At 44.5% G+C, this 25,094-nt stretch overlaps 1 protein-coding gene across 2 annotated transcripts; it reads right to left on the bottom strand.

Annotated features, from left to right (window-relative positions):
* Positions 1-1,619: 1,619 nt before the first annotated feature.
* Positions 1,620-25,012, bottom strand: Rnf19b (ring finger protein 19B). 2 transcript variants are annotated; one of them, XM_028759841.1, is made up of 9 exons: positions 24,271-25,012; positions 12,895-13,100; positions 11,291-11,435; positions 9,415-9,577; positions 8,870-8,984; positions 6,943-7,083; positions 5,652-5,859; positions 3,334-3,465; positions 1,620-2,419 (listed from the first exon to the last, which is right to left on the bottom strand). In XM_028759841.1, exons 1-9 carry the CDS (start codon positions 24,885-24,887, stop codon positions 1,951-1,953), a joined length of 2,196 nt encoding a protein of 731 aa, XP_028615674.1. In that variant the 5' UTR covers positions 24,888-25,012; the 3' UTR covers positions 1,620-1,950. The 2 variants fall into 2 exon arrangements, with proteins under 2 accessions (XP_028615674.1, XP_028615675.1); XM_028759842.1 differs by having other exon boundaries at positions 11,291-11,432.
* Positions 25,013-25,094: the final 82 nt, after the last annotated feature.

Below are 25,094 nucleotides of genomic sequence, written 5' to 3'. Positions count from 1 at the left end.
CTTAAAATAAGCTAACAGTTTTCTGAGACTAGTCTGAATTCTGGTATCAAGACCATACCCAGTCTTCTTGATTTTGCTCCTTATTAGAAACATGGGCCTTTACCAAAGCATTTTCAATACAGCATCTTAGCCCTGTGATCCCAGAATCAGGCTGAGAGAAAACAGCCACAGGAGAGTAGTCGGCCCAGTTCCATAGCATTACCTCAACCCAGATAAAGGCTACAGGTTTGACTCTAGACCACACACTCTGACAGACTGCCTTTGGCTTTATCCAAGTTAAGTGCTTTTTTTATGAGGCTTTAGAAGAATTGCAAATCTTGAGTGGGCCGTTTGCATTTCGGAGATCTCAAAACTGTCTGCCTTTCCCCCAACAGGTTCCTTTAGTCTCACAGGGACATGTCTTAGGACACTTTCTTACTGAGATGCCAAGTCCGTTAATAGCATTTCCTGTTCCAACGTGCAAAGAAATACAAGGTGGCCTGTGGAGCCTGAGAAGTAAGATCTTCCACAGTGGTTGCTGTCTGGACGCCCCATCCTTTACTGCACAAGGCAGCAGGTAAACCTGTGAATAGAAACAGAAAGGCAGCTGGTCCTCAGACAAAGATGCTTTCAGCTCTTCCCCTGGGCCCAGTGCTAAGACAATAAACAAGCTGCCTGATTCCGGTTTAAGGATAGGGCAAAATGGGGACATGAGAAAGGAACTGACTGACAGTCACAAAGGAAGTTGTTGCTGCCAGATCTGGAACCTCAGTCTCTTCATCACTTTCCCTGCAATTCTTAGTATGAACTTTTATTCCTAAAGACATTATTTACTATCATTACTATTATTATTTTATGGTACCAGGGATTGAACCCAGTGCCTTGCACACATAAGCCAAGCACTCCTATGCTGAACTACATCCCCCAGCCCAAGGACCTATTTCTTGACAGTGCCCAAATTCCTAGTACTCACAGCTCACTTCTGCTAATGCGTAAGATCAGGGGGAATTTCAGTGGCATGCCTCCTCTCTGCTTTCACTGGCAGTCTCATTTCTTAGCCTTTCTCAAACTAGGCTGGCAAACCTGAACGTGGCTTTTGTGGCAGGGAGTGTGTACCTGAGAGCACAGCCGTAACACCTATGCTATTGCCTGGTGATCTTGCAGAAACCTCTCTTCCTCCAGAAAGGACTGGTTCCTGGGGCTGGGATGCAGCTCAGGGGTAGAACACCTACACAGCATGCACAAGGTTCTGGGTTTCAGTCCCAGATGGAAAAAAAAGAATGCTCTGCTCCCTAACTTGTAACCCTACAGGTTACAAGCCCTCTCCACAGACTCTGCCCTAAACACTGGTATGAATCTGGCTGACAGGAAAACTGCAGAATTGCCTCTCAAGGGCAAAAGAGTGCATCTCAGCCTTCTCCCTGTCAGGCAGACTCAGCCTGACTGTAGTCTAAAGCAAGCCTGGCTCTGCTGCCTGTTGTAGGAGTCTCTGCTCTACAGGTGACTCCACTGCAGCTGGAGGAGTAAAACCCTTCTTCCCTGGGGTTAAAAAACCGCAGGCCTCTCACGGACAAACAGACTGCTCTTCCAATAACACTTGGCTCTGCAGGACTACCCAAGCCAAGGACAGTGACATGAGGTCAGGTACACAGAATTCTTTATTAAAATGTGTCATCAATAATGTTAGCATACATACAATATACACACATACATATGTACATTCTTTGACACACCTCACAGATTGCCAACATCAGTTTAGCCAATAAATTAAAACTAAAAATGAGAGGATAGGGGGAGGGATACTAGAGGCAAATTTCATTTATCTGGTAAGAAATTGCAAATTTCTCAGAACTTCCCTGGGGGAACCCTGACCAGAGAATCTTTGAAACAAAATACATAAATCCCCACCCTCCCCCAAAAAAGATTCCAAAAGATGCAGTTACAACAAGTGTGCTTCTCAGAGCAGGGCCTTCACTCCGCTTCATACTCTTCTGGCGTCAAGATAGTCTGGCCCTCAGCTGGGGCGACGAGGGTCTTGTGGGCACTTGGGCTCGGTGCACCGTGGACTCGGGGGGTCGAGGGGCAGGCTGCAGTGTGGGAGCGGGGTGAGCCGCACTCGTCTGAGGTGATGTCTGGCACATCATCTGACTGCGTGTCAGAGCTCTCCAGGTCACTGCGAATGCTTTCAGGCTGGGCTAAGCTGATGTCCCAAGCCTTGCTGGCCAGACAGTCTTTCTGTTCACAGCTTTGGTGTTTGTAAGGGGGATCGTCTTCACTGACACCGCTCCCACCGCCAGCACCGCCACCACTGCCCTCTTCTTCATTCTCTGCCACCTGAGCATGGACGTGGAGCGAGTCCTCTGTGCTGCTGCCACTCACCAACTGATAGTGACTTGGCTTGGCTTCAATGTCCACTTGGATTTCCATATTGTTGCACTCTCTGTGGGAACGAAATTCACTGTGCTGAGCCACGCATGGGTTATATTATATTACAAGTAGACCAGAGCACTCACTTCTCACTTTCCCCTTTTCTAGACAAGCGCATGTGTGTGCGCACATGCGAGCAGACACAGACAACAGACACACACACAGACACACACACACTTGCATTCACATTCATGCGCTCCTCAAAAACTCTCCTTAAAACATCTATAAAGAGCTTCCAGAGGGGCTGGAGAGATAGCTTAGCAGTTAAGAGCACTGGCTGCTCTTCCAGAGGTCCTGAGTTTAATTCCAAGCACCCACATGGTGGCTCACAACCGTCTGTAATGGGATCCGATGCACTCTTCTGGCATGTAGGTGTATATACATACATACTCATTTACAACAAACAAACACACAAATAGCTCCCAGAATTCAACTAAGTGCCTCATCCTATCTTACTCCAAATAGGAATGTGAAAGCAACTTGGCAGCTTTTTAGGACTGCATCACCGTCAGAAGCCACTCCTCCTGCAGTATGGGGGCCTCACCACACCAGGCCAGACACAATGCTTCCAGTGAGAGAGCCTATGGAAATGAGATCCAGCAAAGGGCAACAGGAGCCCTAGACCCAGGCACTAGCTAACACAGTCCAGCTCTTTAAGTTCCATTTGAATAATTACACTGTTACAGCGGCTAGAAAAAAGACGGCAAAAGGGGTGGGAAGAGAGACAGTGAGGGAAGAAAGGAGGGAGGGAGGGAGGGAGGGAGGGAGGGAGGGAGGGAGGGAGGGAATCTCTAAAGAGTCAAATGCTAACAGGAATCCAGCTCCACAGAGATGCTCAATGGATTCAGCAGCATCCCACATCTCCCACTAGATGGCACACAGGGCCTGAGGTGAGGGAGGGAGCCTCTGAAGATCTACTGTGCATACCTGTCCTGTGGGTTGTAGGAACTGATTATGGAACCGGCCATAGCACGAGTGCTTGCGCTGTCACTAATTGCACCAAGACTGGCTGTGTCTTTGGGGAAAATTTCCTTTTGGACATCGGCTTGAACTTCTAGCCTGTGTAAAGAGGGGACGTTCAAGTTAACATAAGACGTGGTGTTCTGACCGTTTGTTTTCTGGACCTAGCACATCTCCTCTATTATTCCTTGAGAATTGTGATAATCTGCTGGATCATCTCCAACTGCCAAACAGCTCAAAAACATGCCCACACAGTTCCTCTCTTACATAGCAACTGAAATCGTCCCCTCCTTTCTGTTCCCAGTGCTACCGCTTAACATAAGTCCTTGACTAAATAATCAACACTGGGCTCCTATCCAGCAGCCCCTAAATTCAAGTCAAGCAACATTCTAGACAGTGTCAATGCAGGCAAAGACACAACCATCCTAAAATCCCTTAACTCTTGGCTCCCTTCCTGCCTACAGACATCTGTGACCTTCCCGATCTGCAAGCCTCTCTTAAGTCCTCTCTCAAAAGTTTCTCTTCCTCTGCCTCAAAAACTTATGCTAGGTCTTTAACAACAAAGGACTACCATTTCCTCTTATTCTCTTTCAGCACCCAACATGGCCAGCTGAGTGCCCAGCCTTCTCCTGCTCACGCACCTCTCCCCACTGCACTGCCCGGTGAGAACCAGGAAGGAAGAGCTCACACCTCATTCACACTTTGCCCTTCCTATCTTGGACATAGAGGAAGAACTCAAATACTTAGTAATCAGGTTACCTCCAGGCTGTAAAAATGAAGGGCATATAGGAGCCAACCTCCTCCCTTGTCAACAGCACTTTCCTAATGGGGTTTCAAGGCTGGGAACCTCTAACTGCTTCCTTTCTGGCCCAACACCATTCTGTTCTGCACTTGAGTATTTCTTCATAATGGGTTTCCCAGTCAGGCCCATTTGACTCACTCACTTCCCATAAAGGAAAGGCTTTCACAGGATGCAGCAGCTGCTGGCTGCATTGCAGTCTCAGCAAGTCACGCTCCAACTATGTTTGTGGCTCATTCAAGGGGAGTTGGCTTTAAGAGAGCACAGCAGTGACTACTCTAACATGTGGGGGCAGGAGCTGTTAACAAGGGACACTAGACATAAGATGCAGCTAGGTCAGCAGCAGCTCCATCTTGCTGCCTGTCTCTCTGCCCCACACTAGGAAATCGAGGGCACTGGGGGTGAGGGGCTGCACTCAGGCCTGTGTTCCAGCTTCAGCTCTGCCACACATCACTCAGTGGGCACAGCCTTTCTCAAAGTCTACCAGGCCACCTCCTTGGTGGCTGCCAGAGGCTGGTTCATGCCAGTGGCTACACTAGAATCATCTGGGGAGCCTTTTCTAAACATAGACCACCCTCAGGTCCCATCCCAGGACAGTTTAAGTTATTAATTCTGGAAATATGCTCCTGAAATCTATTTTAAGAGGTTCCCAAGTGAACGAAGGACACAAGGTGAAGATCTAGTCCACTTGTCATCTGCCACTGCATCTTTTTTGCAGCCAAATAGCCATCTGGTCTCACCCTAACCTCCCAGGACAAGCAGCTCAGGATCTGGGAAGGCAGTGTCCTCTCAGGGGGCTTCCTACACCTTCCTCTGTGTTCTCCACACCATACTGAAATCAGCAGAGGCTGCTGCTAGTCAGTCACCGAGTACTAATCCTTCCCTTAGTTAGATGGACACCCTCCAGGTACCTGAAGACAAGGGTCTATCTCCCGTACCTCCTGCTCTGCTGTGCTCCATGAGGCCACTCTTCCCCCACTGAACGCAATTAACTGATTCTCATCTAATGCCAGTTATGTATCTTTGAAAAAAAAATATATAAAATTATGGCATTACAGTAGGCCACATCAGTGAAACAAGTAGATCAGCTATTTTTATTGACAAGGCTTTATGTACTCTTAGCACAAATTCATAGAACTCATTTTCCTACTCTATCCAGTGGGAATAGGAAGGTCATGAAGAGTACAGTGCCAGGGAGTCAATGTGACACAGCATAAAGCCCACGCCAAGCCTAACAGAGTGCCTTCTGCTCTTCTTGCTTGCTTCCTAGAGCGGGCAGTGTAATGAAGCAGCAAGAAGATCTAAATTCAACATTATTCTTTAAGTGGAAGTCACTTTGATGCAAAGAATTTGTGAACTTTGAAAACAAACAAACAAACAAACCACTGATGATTAAACCAAAATGGGACCTTCCTGGTATAGAGACATGGCTCAGTGCGTCCTCTTAGAGATAACTCCGACTGTTACAGACGACCTCCTTACTTACCGGCTGTACTTTCCCTTGCCACTGGAGAGAATGCCACCACTCAGTGTACCCCCTGAAAGGGCAGCAAAGCTGGCTGTTTCGCTGTATGGACCCTGCATGACACTGAGTCCGTCTGTAGGGCTTCCGCTGGTACTCAGCACACTAGTCAGGCCCTCAATGCTGCTTTCTCCAATGCTGGGGTTCTTGAGGGCTCTCCAGGCATCTGCCACTGTGAGCAGAACCAAACATCTCCATTTAAAACACATAACATACAAAAAGTCTGGTAGGCATTTTCCTGCAAAGACTCTTCAGAGTGGAGGATTTTCATGTTGAAAAGGACAACGATATTCACACTTAACAAGCAGCTACTGTGTGAGACAACAGCCATCAGACTGCTCATATCTGTAGCCCTTATTTCAGATGAGGACAGTAAGTGAGTGCTCAGGATCACTTACGTCACACCACACTGCACTGCAAGCCCTCTGTTATTTCTCTATAAGAGTCTACAGCAGCTATTTTTAACTGCCTTAGTGGATTTTTAAAAGAAAATTTTATGAGACAGGGTCTCATTCTATAGTCTAGGCTGTCCTGAATTTAACTTAGCCCAGGCTGGCCTTGAATATCAGTCAGACTCTCACCAAGTGGTTACAGATGTGAACTATCACACTTGACTTGTGTCAGGGTCTCCCTGTGGCCCAGACTGGCCTTGAACACATGACCTCCTCTGCTGCCCCATCCCCAGTGCTAGGATTATAAGGAAGTGTTTCCAGGCCCCTTTAACATATGATTGACTCGTGTACAGCTTCCACGAAGCTTCAGAAACGTCTGTGCTGCAAGGAGGTGAAGACAGTGTTTAAGTAGAAATCAGAAGATCTGCTCTCATCTCAGGTCTGCCAAAGCCCTTGCTACTGAAATACAAGTTTAAAGCAGTTCCTACTGAGAAGGGAATAATAGCCCTGGCCCTCCCTCTTCAGAGAGCTGTTGTTAAAAGCAAACAAGATAATAATTGTACAAAGTCCTCTGAAGCTGACAGTGCAGCACAGACGCAGAGCCTTCTCATCACCACCCCACGAGCACACTCCAGTTACCTGAAGTCCTACTGGTTCATACATGCCATACATAGTCAAGTACCAGAGGAATTAACCTAATAATTCTGGAACCAAGAAATGAAAGGCTAAAAATACTTTACCCCTCACAAAGCTCATTATCCAAAGAACTCCAATGACAACCTCTTTGTAAATATGTAATCAATTCTATTGACTTTTGTCGTTTGTTCCATAGATTCAAATGGAAGTAGAAGTCCTTCCTTTACCTGTGATTGGACCATCATCTTCATCAAACTCAATTTTCACCCCCTTTCCATTGGCTGTGCTAACTCCACAGCCACCTCCACGGCAGAGAGAAATGGGCACAACCCCATAAACATACGCCAGCATAATGGGGACACCAATACCTAAGGAAAGAAACAGAAACATGTCATCAGGTCAATAGGCTGCAATTGTCCTGTTCTCCCTCCCAGGCTGGGCACAAGCAAGCCACTAGGGCCAAACAAACTGGGCTATCTGAAGAGGCTGTCTGGTATAATGAGCAGACAGTCACAAAAGTTTAGATGTCTTGGCTTCAATCCATTGGCTGTCTCTCTATAGAACCCTTCCAGTAATAAAGAAAATACACATGTAGAGTCCAATGCATCCAGCGTATGTTGATTTTAGACTGCCCCTTCATTGTTGAAGTGTCAAACTGAGAACCAATCAAAAATCAAAGACTGAAGGCTGGAGAGATCACTCAGTGGTTAAAAGCACCAACCCAGATTTGATTCCTAGCACCTATGGCAGCTCACAACTAAGTCTGGTTCCAGGGGATCTAATGACATCCTCTGTCCTCCAGGGGCACCAGGCACACAGTGTGTGCAGATACACATAAAGATGAAACATACACATCACATACAGACACTAGATGAATGACTGTAGGGTCCCCCAATCACACTGCTGTGTGTGGCACAGTAGCTCAGTTGTTACGTGTTAAGAAGGAAGACTGGATTTGGGGCGGGAGAGATAGATCAGCAGTCAGTTAGGAGCATTGGTTGCTTGGGTTCAATTCCCATCACCCACATGGCAGCTCACAACTGTTGTTAACTCCAGTTCCAGGGGAGCTGATACCCTCAAACAGACACATGCAATGCAGACAAAACAATGCACATAGAGATAAATTTAAAAACAAAAACAAGCAAGAAGTCTGCCTGGATTCAAGTCTCAGGGACTTGACCTTAGGTCCACCCATACAGATGCACCTTTATGCTAATTAGGCTGTCTGTGGCACTTGTGAAGGCTACATAGATTCACATGTGAGACACTCAGACCATTGCTGACAAATAATAAAACTCATGAAATACTGGTTTCTAATTAATCTTTCTTACTTTTGTTTGTGAGATAGGGTTTCTTTATGTAGCTCAGTTTGGTCTTGATATGCTGAGAGTGGCTTTGAACTCCTGATGGTCCTCTCTAACCTCCCAGGTGGTAGGATCACAGGGGTGCATCACTACACCAGGCTAAATTTTTCTATAATAAATTCTCATTCATACCTCCCAAGATACTGTGAAGCATTTATAAAAAATAAGTGCTTCTGTGTGTGTGTGTGTGTGTGTGAATCCTTTAACAAATAAATAGAAGAAAAGAAGGAAAAGTAAAAATCAAGTGTTTAATTATTTTCATTAATGTAACTTTCTGTGTGAAAGACTGAGTAGTAGGCCCTAGTCGGAGACACATTCTGATAATGCAGTGTAACTGAAAAACCATCATAGTAACAGTGTCTATTAAGAGAATTTCCAGGCTGGGGAGATGGTTCATGCTTATCTTTCAGGAACGAGGACACAAGTTCAATCCCATATAAAGACATCAGGAGTGCTGGAGCACAGTTAGAATCTGGAGCTGGAAAGGCAGACCCAGGTGGATCCTTGCAGCCTCCTGGCCAGCCATCCTAGGCATTTGGCAGGACCCTGTCCTGTCTTAAAAACTAGGTGGATGGCTCCTGAGAATGGCCCCCGAGGCTGGCCTCTGCTTCCAATAGTGCTCTTGCATTCACAAGTGCCCCTGCCTCCACACCACATATGTGAACATACAGAAAGTTAACCACCAAAGTGATGTCAGCACAGAGTGTAGGCGTCTCCACAGTAGAGCACCTGGCCAGCTGGCTGATCTGCTACAGTAAGCTCACAGAGGAGCTGGAGGCTGCTAGCTTACCAACGCTAACAGCAGCAATTACTGGGGATGCAATGACTGACAAGGTCACTCCTCCTGTGATGGCCAAATTCCTTTTGTGCTTAGAGGTTTTCCTTCCCTCATACCTGCTGTGAATCTAAGAATAAAAAGAAAATCCAGGTCAGTAGGTCAGGACATCAGTATTTTGCCAGGGGAAAAAAAGGACAAATGCTCACTTCAAGCTATATTAAAACATACCCTCCACCCAAAAGAGGGATCTATCTCAAAATTTAACCTAACCCAGACCTGGAAAATATAAATGAATGCAGGAAAAGTTAATCCAAGAAAAGAAAAAGTACCTCAGGGGATTTTCACTTTAAGTCACGGAGACAAACCAGGCCCAGGATGTTAATAAGAACTTTCAGATCTCATGGGGGGTTATAAAAATCCATTTAAGAAATTAAAGTTATTTTTATCTACAAACCAGCTGGTTTTCAAGCAGCCCTGAAATATAAGGCCTCTTCTTTTCTTTCAAACTATTGCCAACAAAGCCAAAGCTGGAGTAGGCATGGGAGGGCATGCCTTACCTTCCTCCCCACGTATACAGGAATGCCAATGACCATGGCGGGAATTGCAATGCCGGCAATGAGTGAGATCCCCACCGGAGCACCGATCAATGTGCCCAATTGCCAAAGAATTTTCTTTTTGCGGCTCCATGGCTTCTTGCCCCAAAATGTACAGCCAGAGGGACTACAGAGGAAACATGCTCAAGTTAATGGCTGCATCACAAACACAGCTATTGTGGCCAGAGGAACAACAACTATCTTTTCAGTAAGAGTGATTAAGTGACAGGAGGCAACAGAAAATACAAGGGGGAGCAAAGGACAAGGGGTTCTGGGCTTTTCAGGTTTTTTGGTGAAGGCAGACCTCCAAAACTGAAATTCTTTCCTTTCTTGTCTGACATATTACCACCCTGACCATCACTCTACGATGACCCGACCACCCTGATCAGCACCACCTGAGCTCTGCATAGGTCTGCACTTGACATCTCAACCCATGTGCTGTCCTCACAAGACACTCTGTAGTTTAATGGCACATGTCCCTCTTTACCTAAAATACACAAACCACATTCTCGGGGGAAGAGTTAAGAGACTCGTCATGTCTAGTCTGAGTTTGTTACTCTGACCTTTGGCCCTTCTGTGTCTGATCCTTCTACCTCATTCCCTTTGTGCTACCTTCTCAATGTGTTAAGTCTAGCAGTACTACACCACGCAGAAATCCTGTCTTATTTGGTCCCGTGTCTCCAGTCAATGTCTGTCACATATAAGCCTTCAAATTTTCACTAAACTGGAAATGAGGTATCTCATTCCACAACTAATGCTATATACAATAATGTCCATAAATGTTAACTCCTTCATGGTAATAATGTAATATTCACTCAATTCTTTAGAAACTTACTAGATGAAGGAACTGTAAAAAGATCACAGTTAATGAGATCAGACATGACCGTGAAGTACCAAGAAGTAGCAACACTTACAGCTAGTGATACAGGAATGGCAGTGAAGAACACAGCAGAAATGGGAAGCGTGGTGGATGAGGTGCATTTACGTTGTTTCTCAAGGATAAGTAGGAACTCTGCAAACCAAGCCCAGTGGCACATGTCTCTGACTCTAGCACTGGGAAAGCTAAATCAGTAGGATGTCAAGTTCAACCCAAAAAGCAGCCAACCCGTTTCAGAAACAAATCAAAGCCCAAGCATAGTGGTGCACACCTTTAAATAGGAGGCAGAAGCAGGCAGATCTCTTTGAGTGAGGCCTGGTCTACACAGGTAGTTTTTGGCCAGAGCTATACACAGTGAGATCTTGTCTCAAAAAGAGGGGGGTTGGGGTGGCAAGACAATTCAGTGCAAGCATACTGACTTAGGCTCAACCCCTGGAACTCACGTGATGAATGAAAAGGACTGGCTCCAACAGGTTGTCCCCTGACCTCTACATGTATGGGTGGTACACACAAGTGTATACACATACAAAAGAAATAACTTTAAAAAATAAGTAAACAAACCCAAACAATTCCACCAAGAACTGAAAATGAAGAGATAAAGGGGGATGTAGGGAGGCTGAAGTGGTCAGAAGGTAACTTCGGACAATAAAATAACATGAACAAATCTGGAGTCAAGAGACACAACAAACAATTATCTGAACAGCAGTGATTAGAAAGGTAGACTAAAACCAGACTGTGGAAAGCCTTAGAAGCCATGCAGCAGATAAGAAAGCAAGGTAATGGAAGACAGGAAGACAGTCACGGAGACTGCTGGAGAAAACACCAGGTGTGCTTTAAATGGAACTTTTTACTGTTTCCTCATTCTGTAAATGAGATCAACTATGGCTGTTTAGTATCTATGCCCTTTTCCTAAATGAGCAAGGGCACAGAAGGACAAAGGCAATGGATACATGTCCCACCTACCTGAGGTAATGCAAGTCAGAGATCTCTTTCATGCAAAGCCAGCAGAATTCACAGCCACACACAGCACAGGTCATGTGATTACAGCTTCCATCATTCATCTTGATAATATAAGCACTGCATCGTGGGCATGGCTTGATGTCATCTGCTAGGTAGGGAAGGAGAGATAAAACACCCCCAGTTAAATTCAGTCTGACTTTATTATTCCTAAGAGTATGTAAGAAAATGAGAACAAGGCAGTCAGATTTCTTTTTCCAAATTGTGTAATACTTTGCTGGAAGGCTGACTCTATCAAGAACTCTTGCTGTGTTTGTTTGTTTGTTTGTTTGTTTGTTTGTTTGTTTAAGACTGCCTTGGGATTGCTGAGGATGATCCTGAATTTAGGATCCCTCTGCCGTTAGCTTCCAAGCATTGGCTTACAGGCACACGCCAGCATGGCTGATTAGGTGGTGCTGGAGATCAATCCTAAGTGGATATTCTAACACCTGAGCTTCACACCCAGACTCAAGAACTTTTGTAGAATGGATCCTGTTTCATGCTAAGCTGCCTACTCCAGTAACTAGCATCTTACACAGCACTCAGTTACATGTGGGCAGGGAGACTCCAGTAGCGAGAATGGAATTGCTACCAGCCAATGGCTGACAGATTAAAATGAGGCTATTAGAGCAAGAAAATTCTGCAGCCTGGTCAGCTTTAAGTTTTGACAGTGGGTCTCCCGTCCTCCCCCCATTGCATGTTGGATTCTGTTTTTATTCAAATAGGCTGTCTCTATTTGTTCTCTGGAATGAAACAAATTTTATGCAGCAGGCTTTTTTCTTCTGTGGTAGGTTTCTTCTCTGCTAGTTTCAGTGGTTCTTTAGGAAGCTAACTTTTGTTGTTAACAAATTCCTTCCTGTAACACTTTCAAATTTAAAAATCAAAACCAACTGAGTAACTGTATAGCATATACCAGGTAATTTTCTCAGGAATTTAAAACTATCATATCAAAATGACAATTCCAGAGATTATATTATGCTAGGAAAAAGCAAATGGCATAATTTCTCTCCTACTAACTTGCTCAAATGACATCAGTAAGACAAAGTACATCTAAAAGAGGCTGACATCTTAAAGACTGCTCTACACAATCAAAGGTAGAAAGTGACTGTGACATTCCCCTCTCAGGTTAATCAACTCACACTAGTATTTATTTCCTTTCTTAAATCTGTGCCCTACTTCAAAAGCAGTGACGCACTTCAGCTAGATGGCAAGCAGGACACACTTAATGCTGATTAAATGTTTCTCTGCCCCTTGAGGAAAAAAACTAAAGTGCTTTCCATGCTGAGACACATATTAAGACAGCAGCTTGAGAATTCTATTTTGTTGTATCCCAATGTCACACAGCTAAGACTAACTACCTATCATGGTCAGCAAGAAACAACGTAGCAGATATATCATTAAATGCTCAACCAAGCCAGAAAACGTGTCTGTAGTCTCAGCTATTCAGAAGAATCAAATATTTTCTGCTCTCTGATCTCAAGGATGCATGGGTAAAGACAATCTCTCTTAGTTTTGGAGACTCACATTATAGATACCAAACAAGAAGACAATGAGATAATGCCAGCTTATACCTGGTCCAGATTCTTGCCCGTAACTGAGACCTGAAGTGTGCTTGGTCCGAACTCGTAATGTCTGAGCCCTCTGCTGACGGGCCATATCGCAGGTCTGGTTTGGATGCCATATCTGCTTGCAGTGGTAGCAGAACTCAGTCTGGCAGCCCTCCCTCTCACAGGTTAGCTTTGGGCAGCTGGCACAGCCATAAGCAATAACAGCATAACTGGTAAGGAAGCAAGGAGAGACAAAGTGATGTAAGACTGAGCTGACAAAGACAGGTATTATTCATCAGCTTATACTGTTTGGTACCACTATATATGATACACACACACACACACACACACACACACACACTCTGAGTACACTAACTGTATTTACCTTTCTTGTGAAAAAAATAACTCATTTCCTGAAAACAACCTGAGTTCCTAGCATGTATTCAATCAGGCTAAGCTGCTTCAGAAGCACTTTACCACAGCCAGCTTCATAAATAATAGTGTATATAACAATCTCCTTTCAATGATGTGCTATATTTAGAGAGACTTGAACTTGTTTACATGAAAAGTCAGAGCAGTTGTAAAAATAAAGAGCTATAGCAAAAACTAAAGAACATATGCTCTTCCATTTTAAGATCCATAGTGGAACTGGCCTTATCACAGCTTGAAACAATAGTTTTCCACATTTATAGCCTATTGGAAGCTCATTTTTGGTTTTATTTATTTCTGTTTTTAAAGGATTTTTTTATTTTTATTTTATGTGTCTGAGGGCTTGATTGCACGTTATATATGTGTACCAAGTATGTGTGTGGTGCCTGAGGATGTCAGAGTGTGCATTGGATCACGATGAAACTGAAGTTATCAGTCAGCTGTGAGTCACCAATGAGGGTACTGAGAACTGAACCTGAGTCTTACGTAAGACAAGTACTCCTAATTACTAAGCCATCTTTCCAGACCCTAGATTTATTTTTAATTACATGTATGCTGTGTGTGTGTGTGTGGGGGGGTGCAAGCGCATATGAGCACAGTGCCCAGAGAGCAGAAGAGGACAGGGATTCTCTGAGGTGGAAGTCTAGGCAGCTGTGAACTACCCAACACGGATGCAGGAACTGACCTTGGCTTCTGTGCAAGAACAGCGCATGCTCTTAACTTCGGGGCCTTTACTTGAGTCCCTTGCCTTTAGCTTTTTTTCTCTTTTTCTAATTTAAATCTGTACCTTTTAATGCCGTCTTTGTTTTCTTTTTCTTTTTTATGATTTATTTTTATATGTATGGGTGTTTTGTCTGCATGTATGCACGTGCACCACGTGCATGCCTGGTGCCCATGAAGACAAAAGAGTGCATCAGATCCCTGGAATTGGCATTAGGCTACCATGTGGATGCTCGTAATTGAACCTGGGTCCTCTGGAAGAGGAGCCCACACTCCTAACCAACCGCCAGTTCTCTACTGTGTTCTTTCTTAACAGGTTACAAAACCTTACTACTAACCTTTGACCAACACAGCAAAGTCATGTCTTCTTCTCCCTCTGCTGTGATGTTAAAGATGCACTACTGTAGACGGTCAGCATGACCATCAACCACTTACACATTCTGATAGTCCCCCATAAATAATCCAATATACATTATTTTAAATAATGTATTTTAAATTAATTCTTAACATTGTCAAGGGAACACTCACATTGTCCTTACAAGTAGGCATTTGCTTAAAATTAAAGGGCCAGGATGTAGCTCAGCATTTGCCTAATATGTGCAAGGCCCTGACATCAATCTTGGGCACTATAAAATTAATTAAATTTAAAAAGTACTTTAGAGAAACAAATATAGTTTTAAAAAAAATGATTTGTCTTATTTCTAATCATGAATAGATGTGTGGGCATGTGCACACAAAGGTGGGTGCCTGTGGATGTCAGAGTTGTCAGACCCCTTGGAACTGGAGTTACAGGCAGGTGCGAGTCACCTGATGCTGGGAATTGAACTCAGATCCTTTGGAAGAGTAGTCTTATTTATCCTATAGTTTTCTTATGAATATGTTCATTATAACAATTTAAATATTCATATTGATTTGAAAATTATACTACAGATTAAATGACAATGTATATATCTCCTGTCACATAATATGCTTCCTTAATATTCTCAGAAAGAACAAAGTGAGACTAGGTCAATGTGTAAATACAGTGATTCATTTCCTGTAGGAGTTCTGGGCATATTTATCCCAGCTAGCAGGAAAAACAGCTACTAAACAATGTATCTTAGAAAAAAAGTGCCAGGCAGTGGCGGCGGCACAAGCCTTAAATCCCAGCACATGGGAGGCAGAGGCAGGCAGATTTCAGAGTTCAAGGCTAGCCTGGTCTACAGAGTGAGTTCCAGGACAGCCAGGGCTATACAGAGAAACCCTGTCTCGAAAAACCAAAAAAAAAAAAAAAAAGAAAGAAAGAAAAAAAACCCCAAAACAAAAAAAAGGTGACTTGCTTACTGTTTTGTGCTAACTGAAAAGGTACAGATAACTTCCGAAAAGTAGTAATTAGCTAAGTTCTACAGATATAAAGAAGAGTACCAATGGGAGACCTTAAAACTTCCTAACACACTTCACATGGTTCAAGTTGTTTTATTCTGTGTGTGTGTGTGTGTGTGTGTGTGTGTGTGTGTGTGTGTGTAAGGGTGCTGGCACTTTGTAAGTGCATATTCCACTACTGAGCCAAGTCCTTCAGCCTCAACATTTTTTTTCTTTATCTTTTCTTTTTTCTTTTCTTGCTTTTTTTTTTCAATTCCTTTACTCTCAAACCTGAGCAAGGGCTGCTTCATTCTCTGCCTGTTCTGTGTCTATATGAACTGAGTATAAAAGTATGTGCTGCAGTTTCAGACTTCACATCAGCCTGTTTTTCTTTATTTTGGCAGATCTGGCATCCTATCACTGAGCAGTGAGCAGACAGTCTTCAAATTTCAAGGCATGACAATGAAGCAGCACAGACAGGCCACAGACTGGCACAGGAAACAGTGGGAAACCAACTTTAGGAGTAGAATTTAGTTCCAAGGAAGTAAAATAGCCCCTAATCCTGATGACTCTAAGACAGTCTATCACTATGACACAGACTTACTCAGGACATAAGAGTTAGAATTCCTGTTTTGGATACCTACTCTATGCTGCTGATTCATACTGCATGACACAGATGAACTTAAGCATCTTCAAACCTTACTTCTCTCCCTCTAATGGAGATAGGACAGCCTGCTGCCTTCAGGTACAGCTCAACATTCTAAAACTGCATTCATAACTTTGCACTGAAAGCCACAGCATATATTGCACTGGACTTCCGGCCTTTGCCCAGTCCAGTCTTCTGGACTTTCTTCTGCCCAGTGATGTCTTTCCTTTCTTCTTTCTGGTAAATAGCCATTTAAAAACCAGCTCAAGCTGGGCATGGTGGTGCAAGACTTTAATTCCAGCAATTGAGGGGCAGAGGAGGTGTATTTCATGAGTTCGAGGCCAGACTGGTCTACAAAGTGAGTTCCAGGAATGCCAGGGCTGTTGTTACATAGAGAAACCCTGTCTTGAAACCAAAACCAAAACCAAAAAAGAATCAGCTCAAATGCCGTCTTCTTTATAAAATGTACCTAACCTCTCCAGGCAGATAGTGGCCCATTTGTGCAGTACGGTCCTAACAGCACACCATAGTCTGGTATGTGCCTGTCTCTTCCAGCGCAATGGACTCTGCTCAGGACACCTGTGGTGGGCACACGACAAGGACTCCCTTTTGCTTTGGTTCTTTGGTTTTCTCTAGGGCACTCTAGCTCTTCTCCTGACCACATCTTCATCCTAGCTATGCATGGTTGACTTTTACGTTAAATCTTCAGAAATATCAGTGTAGCAGGTTATCTTAATTTCAGGCCTGGAAAAAATATCCTATTAGTATAAATTTAATTATGCCTCAACACATTCCAGTAGTCAAAGAAATGTGTTCCTATATTAGGTCTGTACTTCCAGTCCTCAAGTCTTAGAAGTTAACAATATTATCCTTTTACAAATGGACCCTAAGATCCTTTAAAGGAGATAGGCATGGGGTTAGGTAGATGGTTTGGTGGTTAAGAGCCTTGTTGCTCTCATAGAGGAGCCTGGTTTGATTTCCAGCATTCACATGGTGGCTTACAACCAAATGTAACTCTAGTTCTAGAGGATCTGATGCCCTCGCCTAACCTCTCAGGCACCAAGCATGCACTTGGTAAACATGTATACCCACACACATAAAATAAATAAAAATAAGAGGGGCTAGAAAAGCCACGTCCTTGCTATTTCCTTTTTTTGTTCCATTTCATGCCCACTTCTCAGCCAGACAACTGTAAAGGCCTCCATGTCTGGACTCCCTATTTCTTACACCAAATCACTATTCATTCCAGAAAGTATTCTATCCTGGGGTTACTCTTTTGCTTAAGTTCTTTCAACTAGAGGGGGGGGGCACAGACACAGACACAGAGACAGGCTGAGCATGAATAGCACTAGCACTCAGGAGGAGGGTAAATTTAAGAGCAGTATGAGATACATAGGGTCAAATGGAGAAGGGAAAGGGAGAAGGCGGCTGGAGGAAAGAGTGTGGTTCAGTGGTAGGGCACTTGCTTATAGCACATCTAAACATCTAGGTTCAATGTTCAGAACCAAAAGAAAAAGCAAGCAAACCCAACAGCAAACCCAATAACGCCCTCAGCCTCAACTTAACTGTACAGCTTAGCAGTGTCTGTTAACTTGGATTTAGTCTACTTTTCAGACGCAGGATCTCAATAACATGGTTAGAAGTTGACTGGTCCAGACTATGCAGATAGGTATGCAATTCTATTCATATTCTCAAATGCTGTGACCAAATACCACCTCCTTCTCAAAGTCTTTCTTGACAGTTTTATGCAAAACTTAATGTTTTTACACTTAAGATACTTAGGAGTTTCCTTGGTATTTATTTTGTTACAGCTAAAATCTATCTGTCAACCATCCATGTTTTCTATAAGCTCAAGTTTCCTGTGAAGAGGGCCATGTCTAAGTCCTTTTTGAAGCACTCAATCCTCCCAGGGCTCATCACCTGTCTACCTTTCCCAGCCTCCTCCTCTCTGCTCCTGTAAGAACGATGCTGCCCAGCGCTTTGCCCCTCACACCTACTCACCCCATTCTTCTGAGACTGGGAGGCTTCAGGAATAAACTTGAACAAATACACAGAATATGGCTAGCTACTCTACAGAAGCTGTTTTTTTTAATCTACTCTGAGCAAAAGAGTCACTGTTTGAGACCCTAACAGAAGGCAAGCCAGAATGGAAATGATTAAAGGACTTTAGAAAATGGCAAATAACCAGGCAGTGGTGGCACATGCCTGTAATTGCAGTACTCCAGAAGCAGAGGCAGGTGGATCTCTGTGAATTAGGGCCAGCTAGGTCTACAGAGTGAGTTCCAAGACAATTGAAGATGGCTACGTAGAGAGACCCTGTCTCGAAAGCAAATAAAAAACAAAGAAAATGGCAAATAGTTAAACCTTAAAGATATCATGGGTTAGAGACATGTATGATCCTTGTTCTCTGAATTTGGAAAGTTATATCATATACCACATGGCATATTAGCATTGACAAATGCACACACAGCACATAGTAGCACATAGTAGCACATGTAATGGTGTGGTGACATGCAATGTAATCCAAGCCCTCAGGATCAGGAATGCAAGGTCGGCCTGAGCTCCATAGAAGGGAGAGGTCAGTTTGAGCTGCATAAAACCATCTTAAAAGTCAAGGAAGCTAAAAAACAAAAACAACAATAAAACCAAAACAACTGTTAGTTTTAGTTTATTTCTTTTTTTTTTAAAAGGATTTATTTATTTATTTTATGTAATGAGTACACTGTCACTCTCTTCAGACACATCAGAAGAGGACATCAGATCCCATTACAGATGGTTGTGAGCCACCATGTGGTTGCTGGGAATTGAACTCAGGACCTCTGGAAGGTCAGTGCTCTTAACCGCTGAGCCATCTCTTCAGCCCTCGTTTTAGTTTATTTCAACTAATATTTTTCCATCATATTTGATCATAAAACATTTTAAGTAATATCTATAGCACCTTGAAAAACATTGCTATAGACAAAAAAAAAAAAATAGAAAATAAAACCAAAAACTGGTCGAAATTAGCAGGGTACAGTGTCATATGCATGTAATCCCAGCACTTGAGAGGTCGAAGCAAGAGGGTCTGTGTCTGAAGTCATTGTGGGCTACATTACATAAGGAGGCCCCAATTCAAGCAAAACCAACAAAATGATAATGGGAAAGTTGGAAGCTATGAAGAAGCTCGAAATAAGTACAAATTAAATAGGTAAAGTCTTAGTATTCACAAGATCTTGTTACGTTCTTTTATCCAGCTGGGGAACTTGCTATGATAATGTGCTAAGTGAGCCAGACTCCAACCTCAGGCTGCTGTCTCCTGTTTTTATACCTCCACACATTGCTCGCTGCACTCAGGTTTTAAATGCTTTATCTACTTTTGTCTGCCAGGTATTAACTTCTTTTTGCTTTTGTTTTTGTTTTTTTGAGACAGAGTTTCTCTGTATAGCCCTGTCTGTCCTGGAACTCACTCTGTAGACCAGGCTGGCCTCGAACTCAGAAATCCACCTGCCTCTGCCTCCCAAGTGCTGGGATTAAAGGCGTGCGCCACCAATGCCTGGCAGGTATGAACTGTTTTAAGGCTAGCCTTAAACTTCCAGTAATCCCGTCTCTGCCTTTCTTTGGAGTCCCAGAATTATTTGCCTAACATGATGCATATATCACCATATAAAGCAAATAAGTGACTTTTATACCTAAAACTTATCTTATAGGTCAGATAATCAGTGAACATTTTTAAGCACTTTAGCAAGCACTTTGGCAAATATGAGAAAAAAGTATTACTGAGCTGGAAGGTGAGTGTACACAGAGGCTGAGAAAGACTCAGGCGAAAGCTGAAGAACAGGAAGTAAGGGGCCAGATTAACAGAAAAGGCTCAGGGCTATGGGGATGTAGCTCCGTGGTAGAAATGCTTATCCAGCATGTACTGAGACCATGAGCTCAGTGCCTAGCATCAAAACAAACAGAAACAGTGGCAAGAGACTGAGGAAGGATTGGGAAGGAAAGGTCCTAGAGTTGGGCATGATGGTGAATACTTGTCTCACAGCTAAAGAGTCCGAGGCAAGAGGACTGTGGCACGTTTGAGGCAAGCAAGGCTATACCATGAAACCCTTAAACTAACAAAAGGAAATCCTTCACTGACTGTGAAACACCTCTTATCCAGGGAGCTTGTTCCTCTCTCATAAATGCACTATATTTAAATTAATGTACTATACATAAATGAACAGAAGCTTCCTGTTTATAAAGGCCAGCCCAGTAATGTGGGAAGGCCACTAGCTGACACTATCTGCTGGGATCAGTGGGAAGTCAACTCTGTAGGGGATGGAGGGACCATTGAGAGGCCAGAGCCTGGGCCTGCAACAGAATTTAGGTCAAGATAGCCTTAGTGCTTCTTCTATTCTGAGGACCTGCCTTTGCATGACAGGAAATTCTGTTGACTATTCTACTCACCCCTTAGTCTCCCAGAGATTCTGAAAATTAAAGATGGACAATAGAACATCCAAGAGAGAAACAATACAGTTATATCGTTTGTAGGTTTCTGTAAGGAGGACACACTTAGTCAGAGACTCAAAAGGGTAATTGATCAACTATACCACTTATTAGCTAGGAAGCATTAACCCCACATTTAAACTTCTTTGAACTGGTTTTTCCTTTATAAAATTATACTTCCACCACCTATCTGCCTGTGGCTAAAGTGAATTTACTGTATCACTGAGATAATACTTTGAAGAACTACAAAACTCAAGCTATCTGTATTTTAAGCTCATTTTATTTCACTTGAAAGTATATTTTAAGATTACAGTTGCTACTACAGTATTTGGTATGCCAGATAATAATGTGCGATTTTCCTATTGAAACTGGTTCTCTCATTGATAAAGCTATATGAGAAAAGTATCAGAACTCTGTTCTGTACCACAAATATTTTTTAAAAAATAGATTTCTTGCCAGGCGGTGGTGGCGCATGCCTTTAATCCCAGCACTTGGGAGGCAGAGACAGGTGGATTTCTGAGTTCGAGGCCAGCCTGGTCTACAGAGTGAGTTCCAGGACAGCCAGGGCTACACAGAGAAACCCTGTCTCGAAAAACAAACAAACAAACAAACAAAAAAAAATAGATTTCTTCATTTATGGTGTTCTCATTAACTTAGTCATGGTAAAATGATCATAAGTCTGTGAGGTCACTTATATGACCCCTTAGCCTGAAGATGTACATACATATATATGGGCAGATTTGGTCAATTTGGCTGTCAAGACTTATGTATGGGTAATAAACACGGTCAGGTGTAGGAAGAGATAAAGGAACTTTAGGGCCTCTTTTCTAATGCTTACACAAGACTTTTGCCAGACCCAGAAAAATAGGATAGTTGGAAGAAAGAAAGAAAGAAAGAAAGAAAGAAAGAAAGAAAGAAAGACAGATGGACAAAAAAGAAAACTAAAAAGAAAAAATCTATACATAGTAGTGCGCGTATATAATCCAGCATTGGGGAGGCGGAGTTAGAGACAGTCTTGGCTAAGTAAGCAAGACTCTATCTAAAACCCAAATTAGGATTAGGAATACAGCTCAGCAGGCAGAAAGCTTGCTTGGCATCCCCTAGATTGGATTCCCAGTACTGTATAAACCAGATGTAGTCTAGTAGTAGCAGTTTTCAGTCCCATCACTCAGCAGGTAGAAGTGGGTGGATTAGAGTCCAAGGTCATCAACGAAGCAAAGTAAGAGGCTGAAGCTAGGCACTGAGGGCCACACTTTTAATCACAGCACTCAAATGGCAGAGGCAGGCAGATCTCTGAGTTTGAGGCTTGCCTGGGCTACAGAGTAAGTTACAGGACAGCTAAGGCTACATAGAGAAAGAAACCCTGTCTCAAAACCAAAAAAGTCAAAAGTTGTAGCACTTTCTTGAAGTTGCTGGGGGAAGGCAGAGGCAGGAGGCACCCTGGGATTTACTGGCCAGCCAAAACTGACCTCTGGTTGTCACAGGCTTCCAGAAACACCATACACGCACACACACACCACAGAACCTTTTTTTTTTTTTCTGGCATTAAGAAGAAAGGGCAGAACAACCGTCCATGGGGAACTCAGACTATTATTTGGAAAGTAAATGAATTATAAAGGGACTCTTTGTCTATCTAACCACCTTCCATTGAAAATCAGTTTATAAACATTAATTAAGTAATTAAGCCTCTTAAATCTTAAAACAGGATTAGGCTTCTGTCAGATAAGAAAAACAAAGCAGGTAAGGCTATTAACTATAGGAATTGAAAGAGAAACTGGAGTCAAGCATCCATGGCCCTTAGGGTTGTTCCCAAGCCACACTTCCTAGAACACGCCCAAAATGGGGACTGTGATGACAAGCCAATACTTGAGTTGAAAAATATTATTGGCTTTGGAAGTAAGACTATTTCCACATTGGTTTGTTTCATTGCCTACCAGTGTGTTGTATCACCCTGAACAGAGTATTTAGTTTTACTAAACGCCAGTGTCCTCATTTATAAAGCTATCAAATTGATCTCACATGGCTGTGAAGATCAAACTAGGCATGCCTGGCACTCAGGCACCTCGATCTGGTTTGCTTTCTTTCTCTAAATGTTATTTTCTTTAAATACATAGACACAGACAAAAAGTGTGCATATGATTGTTATAGTCTGACTAATTAAAACAGAATCTGACAGAATCTCAAAACAAACAAAAACAAAACCCAAAACTACACACATAAACTCAGAATCTGGATGAGCCTACCTAAATCCTGCTAAATTAAGAAAACTCTAGTAACTCTAAAACCACTAATGGTTTATTTATATTTTTGTCACCAAGCTTTTATATTAATTTCTGTCCATTTATACTGACATGAATAAAGACATAGGTTGACTTTTATCCTCTCAAAAGCCAGTCAGGACACCAGACACACACAGACCTTTTCAAGTGCCTGTAAGGGCCTTCCTTCCTTCCTGATATTCGCTGAACAGAAAGTGAAAGCGACCTGGGAGCCTTTGATCACTTCTCCGAGTCATTTAGAAACTCAGTGAGGTTAAACACCCACTTCTCGACAAGTCTGGCACTTCTGACTACACAGTTCCTTCTGAAGGGGAGACAAATGGCAGCATCATGGAAATCTCAGCTCAGCCTTGACACATAGGCTACAATTAAAAGCTTTTAAATCCTTTGAAGCAAGGGTTCACATACCTTTTTATTAGCATTACCTTTACACTAGGTGCTGCAAGGAGTCCCTAGAATCTCCTGCCCCCAAAACATGACACACAAGAATATAATTAATCTGCCCAAGGTCACAGAACAGGTAATGGCAGTCTGACTCCCCATCTCATTTTAGAACCCCTTCTTGGCTGCATTTGGCCATTCACAGATTGGAAAGATAGAGACAACCAAGTGGTTTTTGTTGTTGTTGTTTGTTTGTTTTAAGAAAGGGGTGGAGGACCTCCACTGAAAGCTTCAGATAGAGAAATCAGTAATCCCTGCTCTAAAGAATATTTTAACTCACTGGCCTTTGAAATCAACCATACACAGAACATTAAAAAGACTGTCATACAGATTTCAAGATCGAAAGAGTAGACAAACACATTGTCTCCCACCAGATCAACTTCTGGGTAGACAACGCCTCAGAGCCCTATTGATTTTCCTGGTTAAAAAGTCTGTCCACCACTCACTCTGCCCTCGCAGCACGTTAAGAACCACAAGGTGGCTGCCAGTGGATTAGCACAGCACGCAGTGCCTAGGGTGCCCCTAGAGCGGCTAGTGAGCTGCCTTCTCTCATCAACTGCATCTCAACTTTCAGCACCGGTTGTGAGGAAGAACACGCCTTCTGCAACACTGATGCTAAGTGCGCCCCTAGCCATATGGACACACCCCTCGGAAGCGCGGCCCATTCAGTAGGACATTTTCATTCTCTCTCCTTTAACAAATATTCCTTCTCTATCATTACGATAACACCACACACACACACACACCCCACACCCCCCACACGCACACACGCACACCGCACACACACACACACACACCCCTATCCCCATCTGGGCAAAACAAAACAAAAACCCCTGCTCAACCTGGTATCCTGACTTAATGGACAGTTAGTTCCCTTCTCTTAGCGCTCAGCCACCACCTCAAGCTCCTAAGTAGGTATAGGGTGCTGAATGACACCGGACCGGTTGCAAGGCTGGTCCGAGGGTCGATTACTCGTAACCGTCCGTCCTCTACCTCCTGCTGGGCACCCTCCCCTCCTCCCACAAGGTGGGTGAAACCCGATGCACCCGGGACGACCCTCCGCGGCCACGCCCCCGCGCTCACCCGCAGTCAGGGGCCGGACACCAGCGGCAGTCGGGGTCCGAGGCCAGGTACCGGCGCAGCATGAACTCTTCGTACTTGTGCATGAGCGGCGGGTCGGCCAGCAGCAGACGGATGTCGTGAGGGTTGAGCCGCTCGCTGCACTCGGGGCAGCTGATGGGCACGCGGCTCTCGCTGATCTCCAGACGCAGGTAGTGGCGGAGGCAGTCCCGGCACGAGCGATGCGGGCAGCTGAGGAGGCGCGGGGCCCGCTCGGGTGGCAGGCGCACCAGGCACAGCGGGCACTCCACCTCCTCCGCGCCACCGCCCTCCACCGCCTCGTCCTCCTCCGGCCCGGCAGCCTCGGCCTCCGCCTCAGCCACGGCAGCGGGCTCGGAGGGCAGAGCTTCCACCGGCGGGGCCTGAGCCTCAACCGGGGCCGGGGCGGGCGGCGGCGGCGCGGCTGGGGGAGGCGGTTCGGCCTGAGGCTTGGTCCGGGCGCGGCGGCCGCGGGCCGAGGCAGAGAAGACGCTGTGGAAGGTGAGGCGCCGGCGCCGGCCGCCGCTGCGGCACTTAGGGTCGGGGGCGGCCGCATGGAGCGAGGTGGAGCGCGGCGACTCGGAGTCCTTCTCGGAGCCCATGGCCGGCAGAGGCTGAGGAGCCAGGGGCGCCCAGCGCCACCGTAGCTCCCGCCTCAGCGCCCCCCCCAGCCGGCGCCCCGGCCGCCGCCGCCGCCGCCGCCGCCGCCTCGGCAGCCCTCCCGGAGACAGAAGCCGACCAGCCGCTACGAAGTGGTTATAAAGCCTCCGCCCCGCGCGCCGCGGGCAACTGCGCAGGCGCCGGCCTGA

The sequence above is a fragment of the Grammomys surdaster genome, unplaced genomic scaffold (genome assembly GCF_004785775.1).
Source record: "Grammomys surdaster isolate TR1022 unplaced genomic scaffold, NIH_TR_1.0 126313, whole genome shotgun sequence".
Lineage (NCBI taxonomy): Eukaryota > Metazoa > Chordata > Mammalia > Rodentia > Muridae > Grammomys > Grammomys surdaster.
The sequence above is the reverse complement of the archived record's forward strand: the minus strand, read 5'-3'. Positions and strand labels throughout refer to the sequence as shown.